Source organism: Anomaloglossus baeobatrachus, chromosome 9 (assembly GCF_048569485.1).
Source record: "Anomaloglossus baeobatrachus isolate aAnoBae1 chromosome 9, aAnoBae1.hap1, whole genome shotgun sequence".
In the NCBI taxonomy this organism is placed as follows: Eukaryota; Metazoa; Chordata; class Amphibia; order Anura; family Aromobatidae; genus Anomaloglossus; species Anomaloglossus baeobatrachus.
The window spans coordinates 25,515,404-25,534,697 of record NC_134361.1 but is presented as its reverse complement, the minus strand read 5'-3'; the positions used below and the strand labels follow the sequence as shown (position 1 = coordinate 25,534,697).

Below are 19,294 nucleotides of genomic sequence, written 5' to 3'. Positions count from 1 at the left end.
ACAGAAGACAATTATATGAAACCTTACAGCTTGTCCGGAAGAGTGGGCCCAATGACTGGGCCGTCAGGATACTAGAAGTCCCTTGGTGAAGCTGGTCCTCCGTGAAATCAATACTGGTTAGACGATCCGGTGTCTGGTTCTTAACTTCATCTGTTGACTGTGAAGGGACTGAGGAAATCTGATCTCTATCTGAAAGAGAGAGAATGTAAGTAACGATCTATGGTTTTAAATCTTTACAGTACCTGGCCGGAACCCTAGTGGAGGGCGCGGCCAAGGCTCGTCTAGGCCAAAGAATAGGCAGATACCAGAAGAACTATGAACCACCCGAGGAAGGTGGCAGGAAGTAAAACGGACAACATATTGGTTAGCAGACAGGGCTGCCCCTTGCTTACCTCATTTGAAAACCAAAATGACTGCTGCTTCAAGAAGCGATGCAGCCAACGTACGGTCAAGAGAGAAAAGCCCTACCTTGTGGCTACCTTAGATGAATGGTGCAAGGTAGGAGAAGGTCCCGAACTACTGGGAAGCGACCGGATGAGAACTGCTGCTGCCGTGCTGCGTCTTGGGGTCCGTGGTTGCTGCAGGGAGTGAATCACACGACCCTCCAGTCAGAAGGTCGCGTGTAACCTTACCTCGAGATCACGTTACACATATGGTGTGAGGTAGGAGATGGATGCAGATCGCTGAGAAGTGAGTAAATAACTGCTGCAGAAAGAGAAGACAATGAACTGGCCAGAGGATTCTGGCTTACCTTCTGTTTTCCTGAATGGGTGGTCTGAAGTAGGAAAAAACCCCCGGGTCACTGGGAAGCAACCTAATGACCGTTGCTGCCGTACCACGTTAGGGGTCCATGGAGACCACAGTCCTCGCCTCAGTCGAAGATGAAGAAGATACATGACCCACTAGGTGAGGTAGACTGTTCGAGTCACTGGGTCGTGAGCAGAACAACACATACCTGTTACAGTATCCAGCTTCTGGTCCGGAGAAACGCTAGCCCATTGGATAGCGGGCAGGATCATTGATCTTGAATACTGGCACTGAACGTGACAGCTGTTGGCGTGCCGCCTCATGGGGCAGTGTTGGATGGAGCTCTCGCCTCGGTCGAAAATGAGCGGAAAAGTTGAACAAGGCACTAAAGCCTGTTGCTGTATTCGGCTTCTGGTGCTGATAAGTGCTGGCCCATAGGCAAGTGGGCAGGCTCACCAAATCACTCTCACGCTGTAGTAGACAGGTGTATACAGAAACACTGGCACACAGGATAGAGGGTACATTCTGGCAACACTACCACACCGGATGGTGGGTAGGTGCATAGAGAAACACTGGATAGTGAATACTGGCACCCTGGAAGATGGACCGACATATAGAGACACTGGCACACGAGCAAGTGGACAGGTCTATGGAACTGTCAATCTGGATGGTGGACAGGTTGACAGAAAAGGTTATAGCACACTGAAACTGACAGGTGCAAGAAGAAACCTGACCCCCTGAACAGTGGGAGGGTTCACACAACACTGTTACAGTGGTGTAGACAGGTGCGCATAGAAACCCTGTTACACTGAGTAGTGTAAGGGCTCGTGGAAAACACTGGTACACCAGAGTAAACAAATGCACGTAGAAACACTGGCCCACGGAATAGCGGGCAGGGTCCCCAAAGCACCTGGGTATTGGAGCACACGGTCATGAAACAGACATTGGCACTCTGGATAGTGGACAGGTACAGGGAAACGCTGGCACACAGGAGTAGGTCAGTGCATAGAGAAACGCTGGCCCACTGGATAGTGGACAAGTACGAGGAAACACTAGCACACAGAAGAGGACTAGTACCTAAAGAACACTGGCACACTGGTGACACTTGCAAACTGGTGAAGACTGGTGTAGAGAGAAAAGCACCTGCGCACTGTAACAGACAGGTAGCACGCAGGGACACTGACACGTAGGATAGAGGACAGGCACATGGAAACACACACTGGAAAGCTGACAGGTTCATGGAGACACTGGAGCGTTCACGGAAAGGGCCATGTCATGGACCGCTGGGTAAGCAACGTGCGTAGCGAAATATGGGTTTCTGATTGCTGGGTAGAGCGCTATAATCTGTCCGTAACGTGACGGATAATCGGGCGCAAGAGCGATACTCTGGGAAGATTTAGAGTGCTGTAGTGACGTCCGTAATTAGTGCCACAGGCGTATAATACAGCTGGACGCATAGGATCAGTGACTAGTGCTACAGGCGTATAATACCTGGGGGACAGAATGGCAAACTGACAGTGAACGCCCAGAATTCAGGAGCACATCTGTGCTAGGCAAGATGTGAGGAGAATGTCTGTGAGTGTACATCACAAAAACCGGAGACAATAAAATTGTGCGACATACGGCTTCTTCCCAAAGCAGTACCATAGTGAATGGGTCTGCCCCTTCACCTTCACAACCAGTACCATAGTGAATGGGCCTGCATCCTCACAAACAGTACCACCGTGAGTGGACCTGCCACTTCCCAAACAGTACCATAGGAAATGGGCCTGCTCCCTCACAACCAGTACCATAGTGAATGGACTTGCTTCTTCACAAACAGCACCACAGTGAATGGGCCTGCATGTTCAGAGACAACAGTACCCTGGGAATGAGCCCTGAGAGAGATGACAGCTTGATGTCTGGGGTGCTGACTGACACTGAGGTCTTGGGAGCAGTGGACTAATCCCTGCCAGTGAGGGTGCGCTGGGGCCAACACTGCCTGCGGGTGGGCGCTGTGTCGCAAACTTGCGGCAGTGGTCTGGGAAGGGAAGGACGCAGCGGCGCAAGGAGCGCTTACCCAATCGGTGGATCGGGCCTGGTGGCGGCGCTGGCAGCGCTTACCCGGGTGGAGGCACAGGCGCGGCGGCGGCGATAGCGGCGCTTACCCGGTCGGAGGCTCGAGTCCTGCAGCGGCTGCAGAGTCGACCTACCCGGGCGGGGAGTATCGGGCCTCGCGGCGGCAGCAGCGTCGCTTACCCGGAGGGAAGGGCCTGGTCCAGTGGAGGCACAGGAATGACGCGCGCCGAGGATTGGCGCCAGGAAATGACGACAGACGCCGGGAAGAGGACTGGGACCGCGCGAGAAAAAAGAGGCGGGAAATTTGAAAAGCCCGCGCGCGCGGACAGGATTCCGGCTGGGGGCGTGGCCTGGAGAGGCGCGTGGACACTGAGTGGGCCGCAATGGAACCGGGGCCTAAATTTTGAAAGTGGGCCACCGGAGGGGGCGCTGGGCCGCAATGGACCCGGGGGCTAAATTTTAAGGTAGGTCGCCGGAGGGGACGTCAGGTAGTGGACGCCACGGTGGGGGGCCGACAGGGGAAGCCAACTACAGAGGGGCCTGTGGAGGGGGCTCTAAGGGAGATGTAGGACCCCCTGATCCAAGTGGAGAAGGGGCTGTGGGGTTTCTATACCCGGGATCCCTCCCCATAACCCAGGACGGGGAAGAGGAGGGGGGAGTGGAGTACTTATCTGAGGTCCCGGCTTGTCTTGAGGTGATCCTGGATCCATCCTGGAAGGCGAGCGAAGACATCTCGACGGTCGTCCCGGGCATAGTCGAGGGGAGACCGGAAGGTTACCTCTCCATCCTGGGTACGGTCTTCGTCCTCCTACCCCACAATCAGGCTCGGAAGCGAGAGAGTTTGGGGAGGGGGGCAAGGACCATCCGCCTGTCCCTCTGTGCGGATGCCCCCCAAACCGTCTTGAAAGTGTTAGGGGGGTAGGGTCCTGCCAGACAGACACGGAGGACAACGGAAGTGGCGGACGGACCCCACTTCTGTGCGACCGGTCTCTATGTGGGAGAGCAGGGTGAGCGATTACACCCTGTCGCCCGACGAGCTGTGTCTGAAAAACAAAGGGAAAACATTAATAAAACACAACAATACAAACCTGAGGGGCTGAGAGCAGCCCCTGCGTATCCAACCTCCTCGGACACTAAGCAAAAACTGATCTCCTCAGCTCCAGTCAGTGGGTGTATACTACGTGGGAGGAGCCAACTTTCTTATTTGCATAGTGTCACCTCCTAGTCCCAGCAGCATACACCCATGGTTTCCTGTGTCCCCCAATGAAGCGATAGAGAAAATAAGATTTAACTCTGAACACCTTATCTCTTACCATACTAGATGATCAGGCATATGAAACTTCAACATGCCCAACTCCTTTTTTTTTTGTCCATAGAGAGTGTCAGTTCTGCTGATGCCACTAAAGCTGCTTCATCTGATTTTGTTGAAATGCGTATGGACATCATATACATCAACCAAGATAAAATTTATTTGTAGGAACAGAAGATATTAAACAGAAATTATGCATCTAAAATTCAGGAAATTGAAGTCATTCATTGAAATCATATCATCTGATTACGCAAAAGGATTTAGAAAACCTTTTTTTAAAGACCTCTTAGGGTATTCTGTGTTATTAGATGGTGGTCCCTTATTCAGGGGATAAATAAATAAATAACGCAACCCTTTATTTCATCATTTGATATCTTTCACCAAATTTTCATATTCAGTTGGACATGTTTTCTTTTTTTTTAATTTAAATTCACTTTTCTATTGTAGAGAAATTACAAATGAAAGTGTTTGGCACCTAATGAGTTAACTTTAATTAAGTCAAAGTGGGTGTTACCAGATAGCTTTCACTTGGGGTGGGTACAATGGGTGTTACCAGATATCTTTTACTTGAAGCAAGTATAGTGGGTGTTACCAGATAGCTTTTACTTGAAGCGGGTATAGTGGGTGTTACCAGATAGCTTTCACTTGAAGCGGGTATAATAGGTGTTACTAGATATCTTTTACTTGAAGTGGGTGTTACCAGATAGCTTTCACTTAAAGCGGGTATAGTGGGTGTTACCAGATAGCTTTCACTTGAAGCGGGTATAATGGGTGTTACCAGATATCTTTTACTTGAAGCGGGTATAGTGGGTGTTACCAGATAGCTTTCACTTGAAGCGGGTATAATGGGTGTTACCAGATAGCTTTCACTTGAAGCGGGTATAATGGGTGTTACCAGATATCTTTTACTCTTTTACTTGAAGCAGGTATAGCGGGTGTTACCAGATAGCTTTCACTTGAAGCGGGTATAATAGGTGTTACTAGATATCTTTTACTTGAAGTGGGTGTTACCAGATAGCTTTCACTTAAAGCAGGTATAGTGGGTGTTACCAGATAGCTTTCACTTGAAGCGGGTATAATGGGTGTTACCAGATATCTTTTACTTGAAGCGGGTATAGTGGGTGTTACCAGATAGCTTTCACTTAAAGCGTGTATAGTGGGTGTTACCAGATAGCTTTCACTTGAAGCGGGTATAATGGGTGTTACCAGATATCTTTTACTTGAAGCAGATATAGCGGGTGTTACCAGATAGCTTTCACTTGAAGCGGGTATAGCGGGTGTTACCAGATAGCTTTCACTTGAAGCAGGTATAGCGGGTGTTACCAGATAGCTTTCACTTAAAGCATGTATAGCGGGTGTTACCAGATAGCTTTCACTTGAAGCGGGTATAGTGGGTGTTACCAGATAGCTTTCACTTGAAGCGGGTATAGTGGGTGTTACCAGATAGCTTTCACTTAGGGTGGGTATTACCAGATAGCTTTTACTTGGGGTGGGTACTTCTCCTTGTATGAGTTGAAATTTGATAACACCCCCTTGAACGTCACAAACGTTAACTCATTAGATGCCAAATACTCTGATTGCTGATGTCTCAGCAATGGAGAGGTAAAATTAAATGAAAAAAATGTTTCCTTCCACTATTACATTGTGAGTCCAGCTCATTCTGAAAAATTTGCTAAAAGATGCTCTTTAAAGTCATTTAAAGAGTATCCCCAACTAATAAATAATATTCTACCATCAACCATGTTATGTGATTATGTACTGCATTTCCTTTGGAGACTTTATACATTGACTTTTCTTTACAGCTTCTTCTACATCACAACCGACAACTACAACCACTTCACCTGCGACTACGAGTAAGTGTCTTTTAGCAATGATGAAGGTCAAAGAAAGTTAGAAAGTGATATTCTCTTGTGCTCGGTCAGCTGTTTACTGTAATCAATATGGTGTTGTTCCTGCTTAGGATTCACAAAATAAGTGTTAGGAGCACAGTGTTAAAAGGGTTGTCCCATTAGAATAACCCTATCATGGAGGTGTCTGTGTAACTGGAGCAGGGACCCCTAAACTGGCCCTCAGACTAGGGACTCTGTGGTGTCCCTTATCCCAGAGGTAGGCTTGATTATAGCCAGGTCTGGACCGACAGTGTGACCCTAACTCCTGTCCGAAACCTGATCCCACCCCCCCTTTCCCCCACCCTGGGAATGGAGATACAAACCCCACAAATACTACAGACGGAGCAAAAACAAAACTCGTACACATTGCCCACAAACACAAAGGAGAGACAATACGTGTATGGGAGGAAATATAGTATAAGGAAGGAAGTAAACAACGGCAAAACTTCCACACCACTAAAACAGCAAACTACTGGTTTCAAAAATAGGTTTTCCACAAAGACCAGAATCACAGGAGCATAAGCTGAAGCTATCGACAGCAACAAACAGACTCCCAAACCTTAAATAGGGAGGAGACAGCTGAATAGGAATTAGCAACCTGAGTCTCAAGGAGCCACACACCACTCCACAGGAATTAACTCCCGCAGGATTGGAAAGCAGTGAAAAGACTCAACCGATGGCCAGTTGAGGCTGAGCAACTAGGTGAGATCAGGTTGCTTGTCGGACTCTTCAATGTGAACAGAATCTGATGCCAACGTGGCACCCTGCGAGTGTGGACCTGAACACCACATGAAAACCCATAGCTTTATGCCTCTATTAGGATATATATATATATATATATATATATATATATATATATATATATATATATATAGGATATATATAGGACCACCTCCAAGACCTAGAGCTACAAACAAGTGTACTAATGGCTCTCACTCCGGGGGACTCTTTCTGTCCATGTATTGCATTTATTCTTAGTGACTCAGTAACAAAAACATTTTCCTACACCTCCTTCTACATCACAAGTGAAAACTACAACAACTTCACCAGTGACCACATGTAAGTTTCTCTACCATGGCGGAGATTAAACCGTTATTTAACTTAAGTAGAGTTTTAAAATCAACTTTGAAAATAAGGATTTGAAAGTTGTTAAAAACTTTTTTGTCTTTTATATACTGTATATATATTTATATATATAGTGACTTTATTCATTGACTTTTTTACAGCTTCCTCTACGTCACAGCTGACAACTACGACTTCACCTATGACTACAAGTAAGTGTCTACCAAGGGTGAAGGTCAAAGAAAGTTATAGTCTCTATATCTAAAAACCAAAAAAAGGATTCACCATCGTCACAGACAAGTATTCTTTACTGTAAGAGCAGGGAGATTATGGAGTCTCCGCCACAAAAGATATCTGGATGGTTCACTGGTTGCTTAATAATGGCCTCTCTGACTTTCCTGAAAAATGTAATACTACAAGTCATGGACTAGATTTCTGTAGATAATAGTTCAGCCTCTATTCAGCATGGTATTGCTTTCCAAGTATTGCATTTATTTATGGAGGCTTTATAGATCGCCTTTTTTTCACAGCTCTTTCTACTTCACAACCAACAACTACAACCACTTCACCTGCGACTACGAGTAAGTGTCTTCTAGCGATGGTAAAGGTCAAAACAAGTTATATACTCTGGCGCTCAGTCAGATATGTATGGTACACAAAAGAAAACTTGGGACCCCAATGTTAAAAGTGTTGGATAATCCATATCCATATTCCTCTATTCGGATATATGAATAATATAGAGACCAACATGTAGGACCACCTCCAAGACCTAGAGCTACTCACAAGTGCAGTAATGGCTCTCACTATGTTTGACGCTTTCTGTCCATGTATTGCATTTTACACTTTGAATTTTGATAACAAAGACTTTTTCCTACCGCTCTTTCTACATCACAAGTGAAAACTACAACCACTTCACCAGTAACCACATGTAAGTTTCACCACCACGGTGGAGGTGAAACCTTTAAGTAAAGTTTTAAAATCAACTTTGGAATTTAACTTTTAAACTTTCTTAAATACTTCAAGACTTTTTCACTGAAATCCGTATTGCATTGTTCATCCTTACAGTTGACAAAGGAAAACCTGACCCCACAGTTTTAAGGGCTTTTTTCATTGGGCTAACCCTGGATTTCCGAGACACATAACATTTTCATTATACGGGGCTAAGTTATGGCTTATTTTCTGTGCCCTGAGCTAATATTTTTACCGGTCTCGTATCCTTTACAGTTTTTTATGGTTATCGCTCTATATTATTACAATAGATTATTTGCAGAACATTCTGCGCCATCTAGTGGTTCAACTTAAAGAAAACTAGTCAAGACGATATTACTACTGATTCTAGTGTTAAGGCTGCATAGGTTCTAGTACAACAATTACAATGGGACGTGACTTGTAGTAATGTGATGTGCCAGAGCTGAGAAATCGATCTGGGAAACCATATCTCCAACAAAATGGACGAAATGCGTCAGTTCATAAATCTGTTAACAAAACATAGAAAAAGTATACCCTCAAAAAACTCAAATTTTTATTGATAAATATTAAAATTAGCCACACCTAGGTGTTCAAGCTAATTAAATAACTGGTAAATTATAAAACCATTGGGGTGCACAGAAAAGGGTGAAATACTCGCCCTATCAAGACATCCCCTTCTGTGCCCTACCTGTCAGCGGAGGTTGGCACCCTATATGACAATATGGCGCCCCCACTCCCCATTGATTGCCCCTAACATCACCCTATGTATCCCTGCCAGCAAAAAAGTGGACAAGAAAACTATCATAGTCGGATGTCCTGTAGGATGGAGTCCTCACAAAAAGCATGCAAACGACAACTGTTCATTAAGACCTGTAGGATTAACAGAATCCATCCTAAAGGTCACTTTCTCTCTGACTTACAATTTTATTGTGGTCCACTCGCTAAGGTTTGGTTTTATGACCTCAATAACCCTAAATGAGACCTGGTGTATGTCCCCTCCCATGATTGTACCTAGTGTGCCTGGCCAGCCAGTGTGGTATCACAGTTATGGCGGACATCAACAACGTGTTCCCCTACTCTTCTACGAAATTCCCTTTCTATATAGTTCATGAATGTGCCAAACTTGGGATTAATTCAGGACCCATCATGGTTCCTCTCTTGAGGTTGTGCAAAAGGTGCATCCAAATCAATCAATACTTTTCTGTGCTCTGACGAGGTGCAACCAATGCACTTCCAAGGCTCATCAAAGCTCGATTTCGTAGCACTGACACATCTGATCCCTACAAAACATTTTTTTTTTCTGGTAAGAGGACATACAGTGCCTTGCAAAAGTATTCGGCCCCCTTGAATTTTTCAACCTATTCCCACATTTCAGGCTTCAAACATAAAGATAAAAATGTTAATGTTATGGTGAAGAATCAACAAGTTGACACAGTTGTGAAGGTGAACGAAATTTATTGCTTATTTTTAACTTTTTTAAAAAATAAATAGCTGAAAACCTCAGTTACAACTACTTCACCTATTACTACTGATAAGTCTTCAGCATTTTTTCATAATAAAAAGCTTTAAAGCAAAAAACAAATTTCTGGGTACTTTGTCATTAAAATGTAACACAAGAACAAAAACACAAAAACTATAAGCATCACATAATTTAGAAAGAGGAAAATAACTTTGTGGATGTTTTTGGCTGAAATTTTTATACTAGAGATGTTTAATATCTGCTCTCTTTTTGATTCAGCTCCAACTACATCACCAAACCCAACTACGACCTCCTCTCCTGAGACCACCAGTAAGTTTGGCTCTTGAGCACCCGTGATACTTGGCCGAGTATTGAGCAGTGCCAAGCACGCTCACCCATCACTATTAACAATATAATCTAAATGAGACATAAATAAGAGACACCCACAAGAAAGTTTTTGTTACTTTTCCGTTTCCTGTAGATTAATAAAATAGCTTTTTTTATCTTCAGCTACAACGACGTCCACAACCTCAGCTACAACAACGTCACCTATTCCTACTAGTAAGACTTCACAATTTTTCTCATAAAAATGCCGATATCTGCGCATTCGCCCATCACTACGTATAGGTGCATGGCAACCTCTTCATCCCGTTCTCTCTCTGTTGGTGTCCCTCAAGGCTCTGTCCTGGGACCCTTACTTTTTTCTATCTATACATTTGGCCTGGGACAACTCATAAAGTCCCATGGCTTTCAGTACCACCTATATGCTGATGACACTCAGATCTACCTCTCTGGTCTAGATGTCACATCTCTGCTGTCCAGAATCCCAGAGTGCCTATCGACTATATCTTCCTTCTTTTCCTCTCGTTTCCTAAAGCTTAATGTGGCCAAAACTGAACTGATCATCTTTCCTCCATCTCCCCTGCACTCTCCACCTGACCTATCCATTACAATTAATAACATCACGCTCTCCCCAGCACCCAAAGTTCGGTGCCTCGGAGTGACCTTTGACTCTGCCCTGTCCTTCATACCACACATCCAATCCCTCACCACCTCCTGCCATTTTCAACTCAAAAATATTTCCAGAATCCGCCCTTTCCTCAATCCCCAATCTACAAAAATGCTAGTGCATGCCCTCATAATCTCCCGCCTCGATAACTGCAACATCCTCCTCTGTGGTCTCCCTGCTAACACACTCGCCCCTCTCCAGTCCATCCTTAATTCTGCTGCCCGAATGATCCACCTCTCTCCTCAATACCACCCCGCTTCTCCTCTCTGCAAGTCCCTCCATTGGCTCCCAATCTTCTATCGTATCCAATTCAAACTACTAACCCTGACCTACAAAGCAATCCATAATCTGTCTCCTCCGTATATCTCTGAACTAATCTCTCGCTACACTCCAAAACATAATCTCCGGTCCTCCCAAGATCTCCTTCTCTCCTCCTCTCTCATTCGCTCCTCATGCAACTGACTCCAAGACTTCTCCCGAGCATCCCCAGTCTCCTGGAACTTACTGCCTCAACACGTCAGACTATCTACTACACTTGCAAACTTCAAACGGACCCTGAAAACTCATCTGTTCAGAAATGCCTATAATCTACAATGACCTCACTGCCCCACCACCGTGCGGAGCTGCCGCCCCACCACCGTGCGGAGCTGCCGCCCCACCACCGTGCGGAGCTGCCGCCCAACCTACACCCCACCTACTGTCTCCTCCCCAAAATCCTTTAGGATGTAAGCCCTTGCAGGGCCCTCTTCCCTCTGTGATAGTCTGTCTATTGTAAAGTGTATATGTATTCTGTGTGTAACCCCCTCATGTACAGCACCATGGAATCAATGGTGCTCTATAAATAAATAATAATAATAATAATAATAATAATAATGACTTTGAGATGATTAACATGTCATGGTATAGAAACCTCTTAGGGATTCATGATTTTTCATAACAGTTTTCATGACACATTAGATCTGGAATTTAATATAAAACTTGATGGAGATTGGAACTCTATAATTTAAGGAAAAAAAAAAACAACCCACAACTATGAATTCATTCTGACACATAAGTATGAGAAAAACCTCAACGGAAAATATTTTTTATTACTATTGTGATGTCTGTAGATGAATGACTTTAACTTTTTGTCTTCAGCTACAACGATATCCACAACTTTAGCTACAACTACTTCACCTATTACTACTCGTAAGTTTTATATAATTTTTATTATAGAGACAAAAAATTATATAAAGAAGGAAATATCTTTGAAGATTGGAGACGTTGTTTCATAAGTGTTCTCTTTCCGTTTCAGCTCCACCAACATCACCAAACCCAACTACGACCTCCACTCCGGAGACCACTAGTACGTTTTTGTCCTCGTTTCCTTGCACTATTCTTTATATTAATGACAATAATGAACGTCCATGAGGCAGATTCTACATATATGAGAGAAACTGTGGTGATAAAGAGCAGAATATTCTAGAATATCCCATAGTGATGATAATAACATCATGTTTCATCTTTTCGGCAGTTTCGTGTATTTGCTCCCTTGCGGACTGTCCACCGTTTTTCCTGTATGCAGATGGCTGCAGTCTCCTGAAGTGCCGCTGGTGTCCAAGTAAGTGATGGTATACACCGTATACAGTGTGTACATATGTGAACCTCATCTGATCTGGCATTTAATATAAATCTTGCTAAAGATTGACAATTTATTAAGATAAAAACAAACAAAATAAGGCAAAAATAGCAATACAATCTAAAAGAGACATAAATTGAGAAACATATTTGTCACTATTCCGATTCCTGTAGCTTAATAAACTTTCCCCTTTTTGTCTTCAGCTACAACGACATCCACAACCTCAGCTACAACTACTTCACCTATTACTACATGTAAGTTTTGAGTAATTTTGTCATTTAATAAAAACGTACAAAGCAAAATCCAAATTCCCCAGATGTTTAGAATGAGACTTCCTCAGGGGCTGTAGTTTGATTATTTTTTTTCTTAATATTTTTGCCTTTTGCTGCAGTGCCTGATACATCAACAGCTCCGATTACAATCACTTCACTTACTACCGGTAAGTGATTGGATTTCTGACAATAACAAAAAAAAAAGGAGGAAAAAAAAAATAAATAAATAAATAAATTCTAAGTGATAAGTACAGAGGGACGGACACACATTGTTACCGCTATGATTGATATTAATAATTTTGCTTTGTTTTTACAGTTCCGACGACAACAACAACCTCAACCACAATCACTTCTCCTGTGACTACCGGTGAGTTCTGAGTATTTTGTCATTAAAAAGTAAAACAAGAAAACAGACACATAAAACTTCTTATAAATCAGAAAATATGTGATGGTGTATACAGGACTCAGTGTGAAGAAACAGTAATGTCATTAGATCTGGAATTTAATTAAAAGGCCGCTTTACATGCAACGACATCACTAACGAGATAACGCTGGGGTCATGGAATTCGTGACGCACATCCGGCCTCGTTAGTGACGTCGTTGTGTGTGACACCTACAAGGGACCGCTAACGATCCAAAAAAACGGCAAAAATCATTGATTGTTGATACATCGTTCTTTTCCCAAATATCGTTGCTCATTTTGGACGCAGGATGTTCGTCGTTCCTGAGGCAGCACACATTGCTACGTGTGACACCCCAGGAACGACGAACAACACCGTACCTGCGTCCTCCGGCAACAAGATGGGAGTGACGTTAATGTGGTTGCTCTATACCCCTCTGCTTCTATTGGTGGCCTGCTGTGTGACTTCGCTGTGACGCCGCACGAACCTCCCCCTTAGAAAACAGTTTGTTCGCCGGCTACAGCGACATCATTAGGAAGGTATGTGCATGTGATGCGTACTAGCGATATTGTTCGCCACGGGCAGCGATTTGCCCGTGATGCACGCACAATAGGGGCGGTTGCGATAGGTAGCAACATCACTAGCGATGTTGCAGCGTGTAAAGCGGCCTTAAGACTTGGCAAAGGATGAAACTCCAATATTTAAAAAAAAAAAAAGAAGCCAAAAAATCACAAGTAACAACACATTCTAAGTGGTGCATAAATGAGACAAACAGAAGGGAGAAACATTTTTGTTTGTGCTTCGATTTTTATATATTAATAACTTTGACATTTTGTCTTCAGCTACGACAACATCCACATCGTCAGCTACAACTTCACCTATTACTACTGGTAAATTTTGAGTAATTTTGTCATTAAAAAACTAAAAATAAAATGCAAATTTGGCAAATGTTTAGAATGAGACTTTCTCAAGGAATGTAATTTGATTGCTTTTCCTTAAAAGGTTGTCCACTACTTGGACCACCCGTACTCATTCCCCTTGTTCATCCCCAAAAAACTAAATAAGCCTATACTTACCTCCAGTGCAGCCGGTGTTCCAGCAATGTCTAAACCACGTTATCAGAGCCCACGGGAAATTGTATAACATGGGAGCCCTGCACCCAATCAGCACCAACTTCCTCCTTCCCGCCTGCGGACTTTTGAGTAGGAAGTCAGAGCAGCACTCACACTCTGCTCAAATGTCCGAAGGTGGGGAGACAGATGCTGGGTACTGATTGGTCTCGAGGCCCACATGTAATAACAATGTCACAATGGCCCCGGGAACGCAGCTTTAGACATTGCTGGACCCGTGGCTGCACCGGAGGTGAGTATATGCTTATTTATGTTTACGAGGACGAACAAGGTTGTCCATGTAGTGCATAACCCCTTTAATATCTTTGCTTTTCTCCTGCAGCTCCTGATACATCAACAGCTCCAACTTCAACCACTTCACTTCCTACTACCGGTGAGTTATTGGATGTTTTGTCAATAACTTGAGATGAGTGACCCCAAACTGTAAAGTTTTGGATTGGTACCAAACACTGGATGTCCGGAACTCAAACCTGAAGACAAACTTTTAAAACGTTTGTGTCAAAGTTCAAGTGCTTTGTGTATGCTAACCACTTGATTAAGCATTCGGGTGCTCAGGTACACTCCGTGCTCGGCCACTTGAAGTCTCTGAATGGCTCTCACTGGGGGTGAAGACGTTTCAACTGCTGTGTAAACATTGATATTAATAATTTTGATTTTTTTTTATACAGTTCCAACAACATCAACCACAATCACTTCTTCTGTGACTTCTGGTGAGTTTTGAGTATTTTGTCGTTAAAAAGCAAAACAAGAAAACAAAGATAAAAATCTCCCCATATGCGTCAAAAATTATTTACTGGAATGAATCACATAATTTATTTCCCTGTTTTTCTCCAGCTCCTACTACATCCACAACCCCGACTACATCTCACTCACTAATACATTTTATTCTAAAAGACAAAAAAAACAAACGAAGAGGAAAATAACTTTGTGGGTTTTTTTGTTTACAATTTTGATAATTGAGATGTTTAATATCTGTTCTCTTTATGACTCAGCTCCAACTACATCACCAAACCCAACTACGACCTCCTCTCCGGAGACCACTAGTAAGTTTTTAGCCCTTTTTCCTGGCCTTTGGGGTGATCACGTTCTCATCACCGATCTCTTACTGCTGAGATGCAGGAAACGGTCTTGTATGTAGAAATTCAATCAGACACTACACAGCCGAAAAGGGAGGGCGCGAGGCAATAAAGGAAAAGTCACTGGAACATTTGAAGAAATTTAACCATTTGTGTCAGGTAAAAGGGAAGGAATATAATAGGATTTTTGAGTTACACATATTTATTAAAATTATGTGTTAGTTTCTTATGATTACAATAAATTTCCTGACTCTATGAAAACCTTTGTAAATGTATTACTATGCAGGAGATTTCTAGCTCTGTACAAGAAAATATGAACCTTTAACCCCAATAGTTATATTAATACAGTACAGGTAGAGTATTTCTAAGGTCCGGTGCTTCTAAGGCGGGCTTTGCACGCTGCGACATCGGTAACAATGTGTTACCGATGCTGCAGCGATAGTCCCGCCCCCGTCGCACGTGCGATATCTAGTGAAAGCTGCCGTAGCGATTTCTATCGCTACGGCAGCTTCACATGTACATACCTGCCGTGCGACGTCCCTCTGGCCGGCAACCCGCCTCCTTCCTAAGGGGGCGGGTCGTGTGGCGTCACAGCGACGTCACACAGCAGGCGGCCAATTGAAGCGGAGGGGCGGAGATGAGCAGGATGTAAACATCCCGCCCACCTCCGTCCTTCTCATTGCAGCCGGGAGGCAGGTAAGGTGATGTTCCTCGCTCCTGCGGCTTCACACACAGCGATGTGTGCTGCCGCAGGAGCGAGGAACAACATCGCACCTGTCGCTGCACCGGCATTATGGAAATGTCGGAGGCTGCAGCGATGATACGATAACGACGCTTTTGCGCTCGTTCATCGTATTAAAAAGGTTTTACACGTTGCGATATCGACTGCGACGCCGGATGTGCGTCACTTTCAATTTGACCCCATCGACATTGCACGTGCGATGTCGCAACGTGCAAAGCCTCCCTAAGTGCGGGAGACTGATCACAAAGAAGAAGATCCTCATTTTCATAAAATATAATAGCTCTAATTGTTTCCTCACTTGTTACTATTGGGTGTTGGATAGTTTTGAAATTTAGGAACCTTAACATTTAAATTCAAACCCCCCCAAAAAAAAAAAAAAAAAAAAGTAACAAAACATTCTAAGTGAGATATAAATAATATGAGTCAAACATAACTGAGAAACAGTTTTGTTACTATTCCGATTCCTGTAGATTAATTGCTTTGCATTTTTGTCTTCAGCTACGATGACATCCACAACCTCAGCTACAACTACTTCACCTATTACTACTGGTAAGTTTTACGTATTTTTGTCATTTAAAAAAAAAAAAAAGACTAAAGCAAGATGAGGTCCTGCGCAGGTGCACTACAATAGTTTGATCTGCCCGGCTCAGGACAGAACAAAGTGCGCCTGCGCAGGACCTCAATGCCGGCAAGCGTGGATGAAATAGTACCCGTCATGCACCCAAACCTCAGAAGAAGGGAGACAAAGATGGCCGAAAGAGGAGAATGCTGTATTTAAGAGCCCAGTGGTGGTGGCCGCAGCTTATAGTCACCAAATCTGGTGACAGATTCCCTTTAACTTGGTTTTACAACTTTCCATTTTGCTGCAGCTCCTGATACATCAAAACTCTAAATAAAACAGCTTTCCTTCTTACTACTAGTGAGATTTTGACTGTTTTGTCACTAGTAAAATGAGGTGAACATAACATAAAAAAAATAAATAAAAACTTAAATGAAATGTTCAGAGGGGAGAAACATTGTTTGTTGGCGCTATGTTTTTATGATTAACTTCACTTCTTACTATCAGTGAGTTTTTGGATGTTCTGACACTAAGGCAGGTTTTACACGTTGCGACATCGCTACCGATATATCGTTGTGGTCACGTCGTTAGTGACGCACATCCGGCGCTGGTAGCGACATCGCAACGTGTAAATCCTAGGCGCGACAAACGAGTGCAAAAACGTAAAACATCGCTGATCTGTGTCTCGTCGTTTATTTCCATAATGTCGTTACTGCTGCCAGTACGATGTTGTTTGTCGTTCCTGCAGCAGCACACATCGCTGTGTGTGAAACCGCAGGAACGACAAACATATCCTTACCTGCGTCCACCGGCAATGCGGAAGGAAGGAGGTGGGCGGGATGTTACGTCCCGCTCATCTCCGCCCCTCCACTTCTATTGGCCGGCCGCTTAGTGACGTCGCGGTGACGCCGAACGCACCTCCCCCTTGAAGGAGGGATTGTTCGGCGGTCACAGCGACATCGCCATCCAGGTATGTGCGTGTGACAATGCCGTAGCGATAATGTTCCTACGACAGCAAGCAGCAGATATCGCATGTACGACGGGGACAGGTGCTATCGCGCTCGACATCGCTAGCAATTGCTAGCGATGTCGCAACATGTAAAGCCCGCCTAAGAAAAAAAAGAAGAAATAAAATTGAGGGGGAAGAGGGGGGGACACTATTTGTTTCTGGCATTTTTGATATTATTAACTTTGCTTTTTGCTACAGTTTTGACGACACCAACGACCTCAACCACAATTACTTCTGTTGTGACAACTGGTGAGTAGAGTTTGTTGACTTCTCATTTGTTACTATTGGGCATTTGGAATTGTGGTCATTAATAGGCATGAATGAACTATAAAGTTTGAAGTTCATGCCAAACAACCCCCAGTATCTAGGACTCAGACCTGAAAACACAGATTTTTATCTGCAGGTCCAATTCATGTTCGGGTTTGTCATTTGAATAAAGCTTGTTGAAATTCTCCAGAGCAGCCAATCAGCAAGCTTTTCTGGTGTGGGCACTTCCAGCCCCATCACCGCCATGTTAAGTATTGGCAAGGCTGAGAAAAATCATAAAATAATAACCAGAGCAGGTAAAGCAGCAGCTACAGTCTGCATCCCCCAGTAGTCTGCTTTATTGTGGCTTGTTATAAAAATGAGGGGATATTAAACCGTTTTTTTCAATTATTTAAATATGTCCATCTAATATATAAAGCTGAATGTGTGTGTGTGTGTGTGTATGTGTGTATGTCCAAGATTGGCATCTGCACCGTCGCAGCTACAGCCACAAAATTTTGCACACTCACACTTCTGGACCCCGAGAGCGTCATAGGCTATATTTTGAGGGGACATTTTAACCCCGCACTTTACAGTTATTCACCAAAAAACCTGCCTCCATTAAAGCGAATGGAGCTGGGAGCCACAGTGCAGCCAGAACTTCAGAAGAATGCGCAGCCACGCCCTTATATGAAATGTTGGCGTGTCACAATGCAGCCAGGGAAAGAGACAGACACAGACAGGATAAGAGACAGACACAAAGAGACAGACACAGACAAAGAAACAGACTGACAGGCAAAGAGAGGGAAAGAGACAGACAGGAAAAGAGAGGGAAAGAGACAGACAGGGAAAGTGACAGAGATAGATAGACAGACAGGGAAAGAGATAGATAGACAGACAGGGAAAGAGATAGAGAAAGACAGGGAAAGAGACAGACAGACAAAGAGAGAGAGACAGAGAGATATATACAGAGGGGGAGACAGACAGAGAATGGGAGAGAGACAGAGAGACAGTTACTATCCCGGGCAGTGCCGGGTGCTATGTTGTGAGGCTAAATTTTAACCCCGCGTGTTGAAATTTACCAATCAATTTTGCCCCTATCTACATAAGCTGTATGTGTGTATGTGTGTGTGTATGTCCGGGATTGGCATCTGCACCGTCGCAGCTACAGCCAAAAAATTTTGCACACTCACACGTCTGGACCCCGAGAGCGTCATAGGCTATGTTTTGAGGGGACATTTTAACTCCGCTCTTTACAGTTATTCGCCAAAAAACCTGCCTCCATTAAAGCGAATGGACCTGGGAGCCACAGTGCACCCAGAACTTCAGAAGAATGCGCAGCCACGCCCTTATATGGAATGTTGGTGTGTCACAATGCAGCCAGGGAAAGAGACAGACACAGACAGGGAAAGAGGCAGACACAGACAGGGAAAGAGGCAGACACAGACAGGGTAAAAAACAGACATAGACAGGGTAAGAGACAGACACAAAGAGACAGACACAGACAAAGAGACAGAGACAGACACAGGGAAACAGACAGACAGGGAAAGAAAGGGAAAGATACAGACAGGGTAAGAGACAGACAAAGATAGGTAAAGAGACAGAGAAAGAGACAGACACAGGGAAAGAGACAGATGGAAAGAGGGAAAGAGACATACAGGGAAAGAGACAGACAGGGAAAGAGACAGACAGGGAAAGAGTCAGAGATAGATAGACAGACAGGGAAAGAGACAGATAGA

At 44.1% G+C, this 19,294-nt stretch overlaps 1 protein-coding gene across 42 annotated transcripts in view; it reads left to right on the top strand.

The window, feature by feature from the left end:
- The window catches only part of LOC142250958 (uncharacterized), a 345,599-nt gene that overhangs the window by 26,837 nt on the left and 299,468 nt on the right, over positions 1-19,294 (top strand). For 38 of the 42 annotated variants that reach the window (XM_075323314.1, XM_075323336.1, XM_075323323.1 and 35 more), the window contains 17 exons: positions 5,917-5,967; positions 7,230-7,277; positions 7,596-7,646; positions 9,773-9,823; positions 10,004-10,054; positions 11,640-11,690; positions 11,797-11,847; positions 12,016-12,102; positions 12,324-12,374; positions 12,512-12,559; positions 12,709-12,759; positions 13,636-13,683; positions 14,246-14,296; positions 14,592-14,633; positions 14,916-14,966; positions 16,240-16,290; positions 17,508-17,558. In XM_075323314.1, the coding sequence (XP_075179429.1) occupies positions 5,917-5,967; positions 7,230-7,277; positions 7,596-7,646; positions 9,773-9,823; positions 10,004-10,054; positions 11,640-11,690; positions 11,797-11,847; positions 12,016-12,102; positions 12,324-12,374; positions 12,512-12,559; positions 12,709-12,759; positions 13,636-13,683; positions 14,246-14,296; positions 14,592-14,633; positions 14,916-14,966; positions 16,240-16,290; positions 17,508-17,558 (885 nt within the window). The remainder of the gene's footprint in view (positions 1-5,916; positions 5,968-7,229; positions 7,278-7,595; positions 7,647-9,772; positions 9,824-10,003; positions 10,055-11,639; positions 11,691-11,796; positions 11,848-12,015; positions 12,103-12,323; positions 12,375-12,511; positions 12,560-12,708; positions 12,760-13,635; positions 13,684-14,245; positions 14,297-14,591; positions 14,634-14,915; positions 14,967-16,239; positions 16,291-17,507; positions 17,559-19,294) is intronic. The other 4 variants (XM_075323313.1, XM_075323311.1, XM_075323321.1 and 1 more) reach the window with 4 other exon arrangements.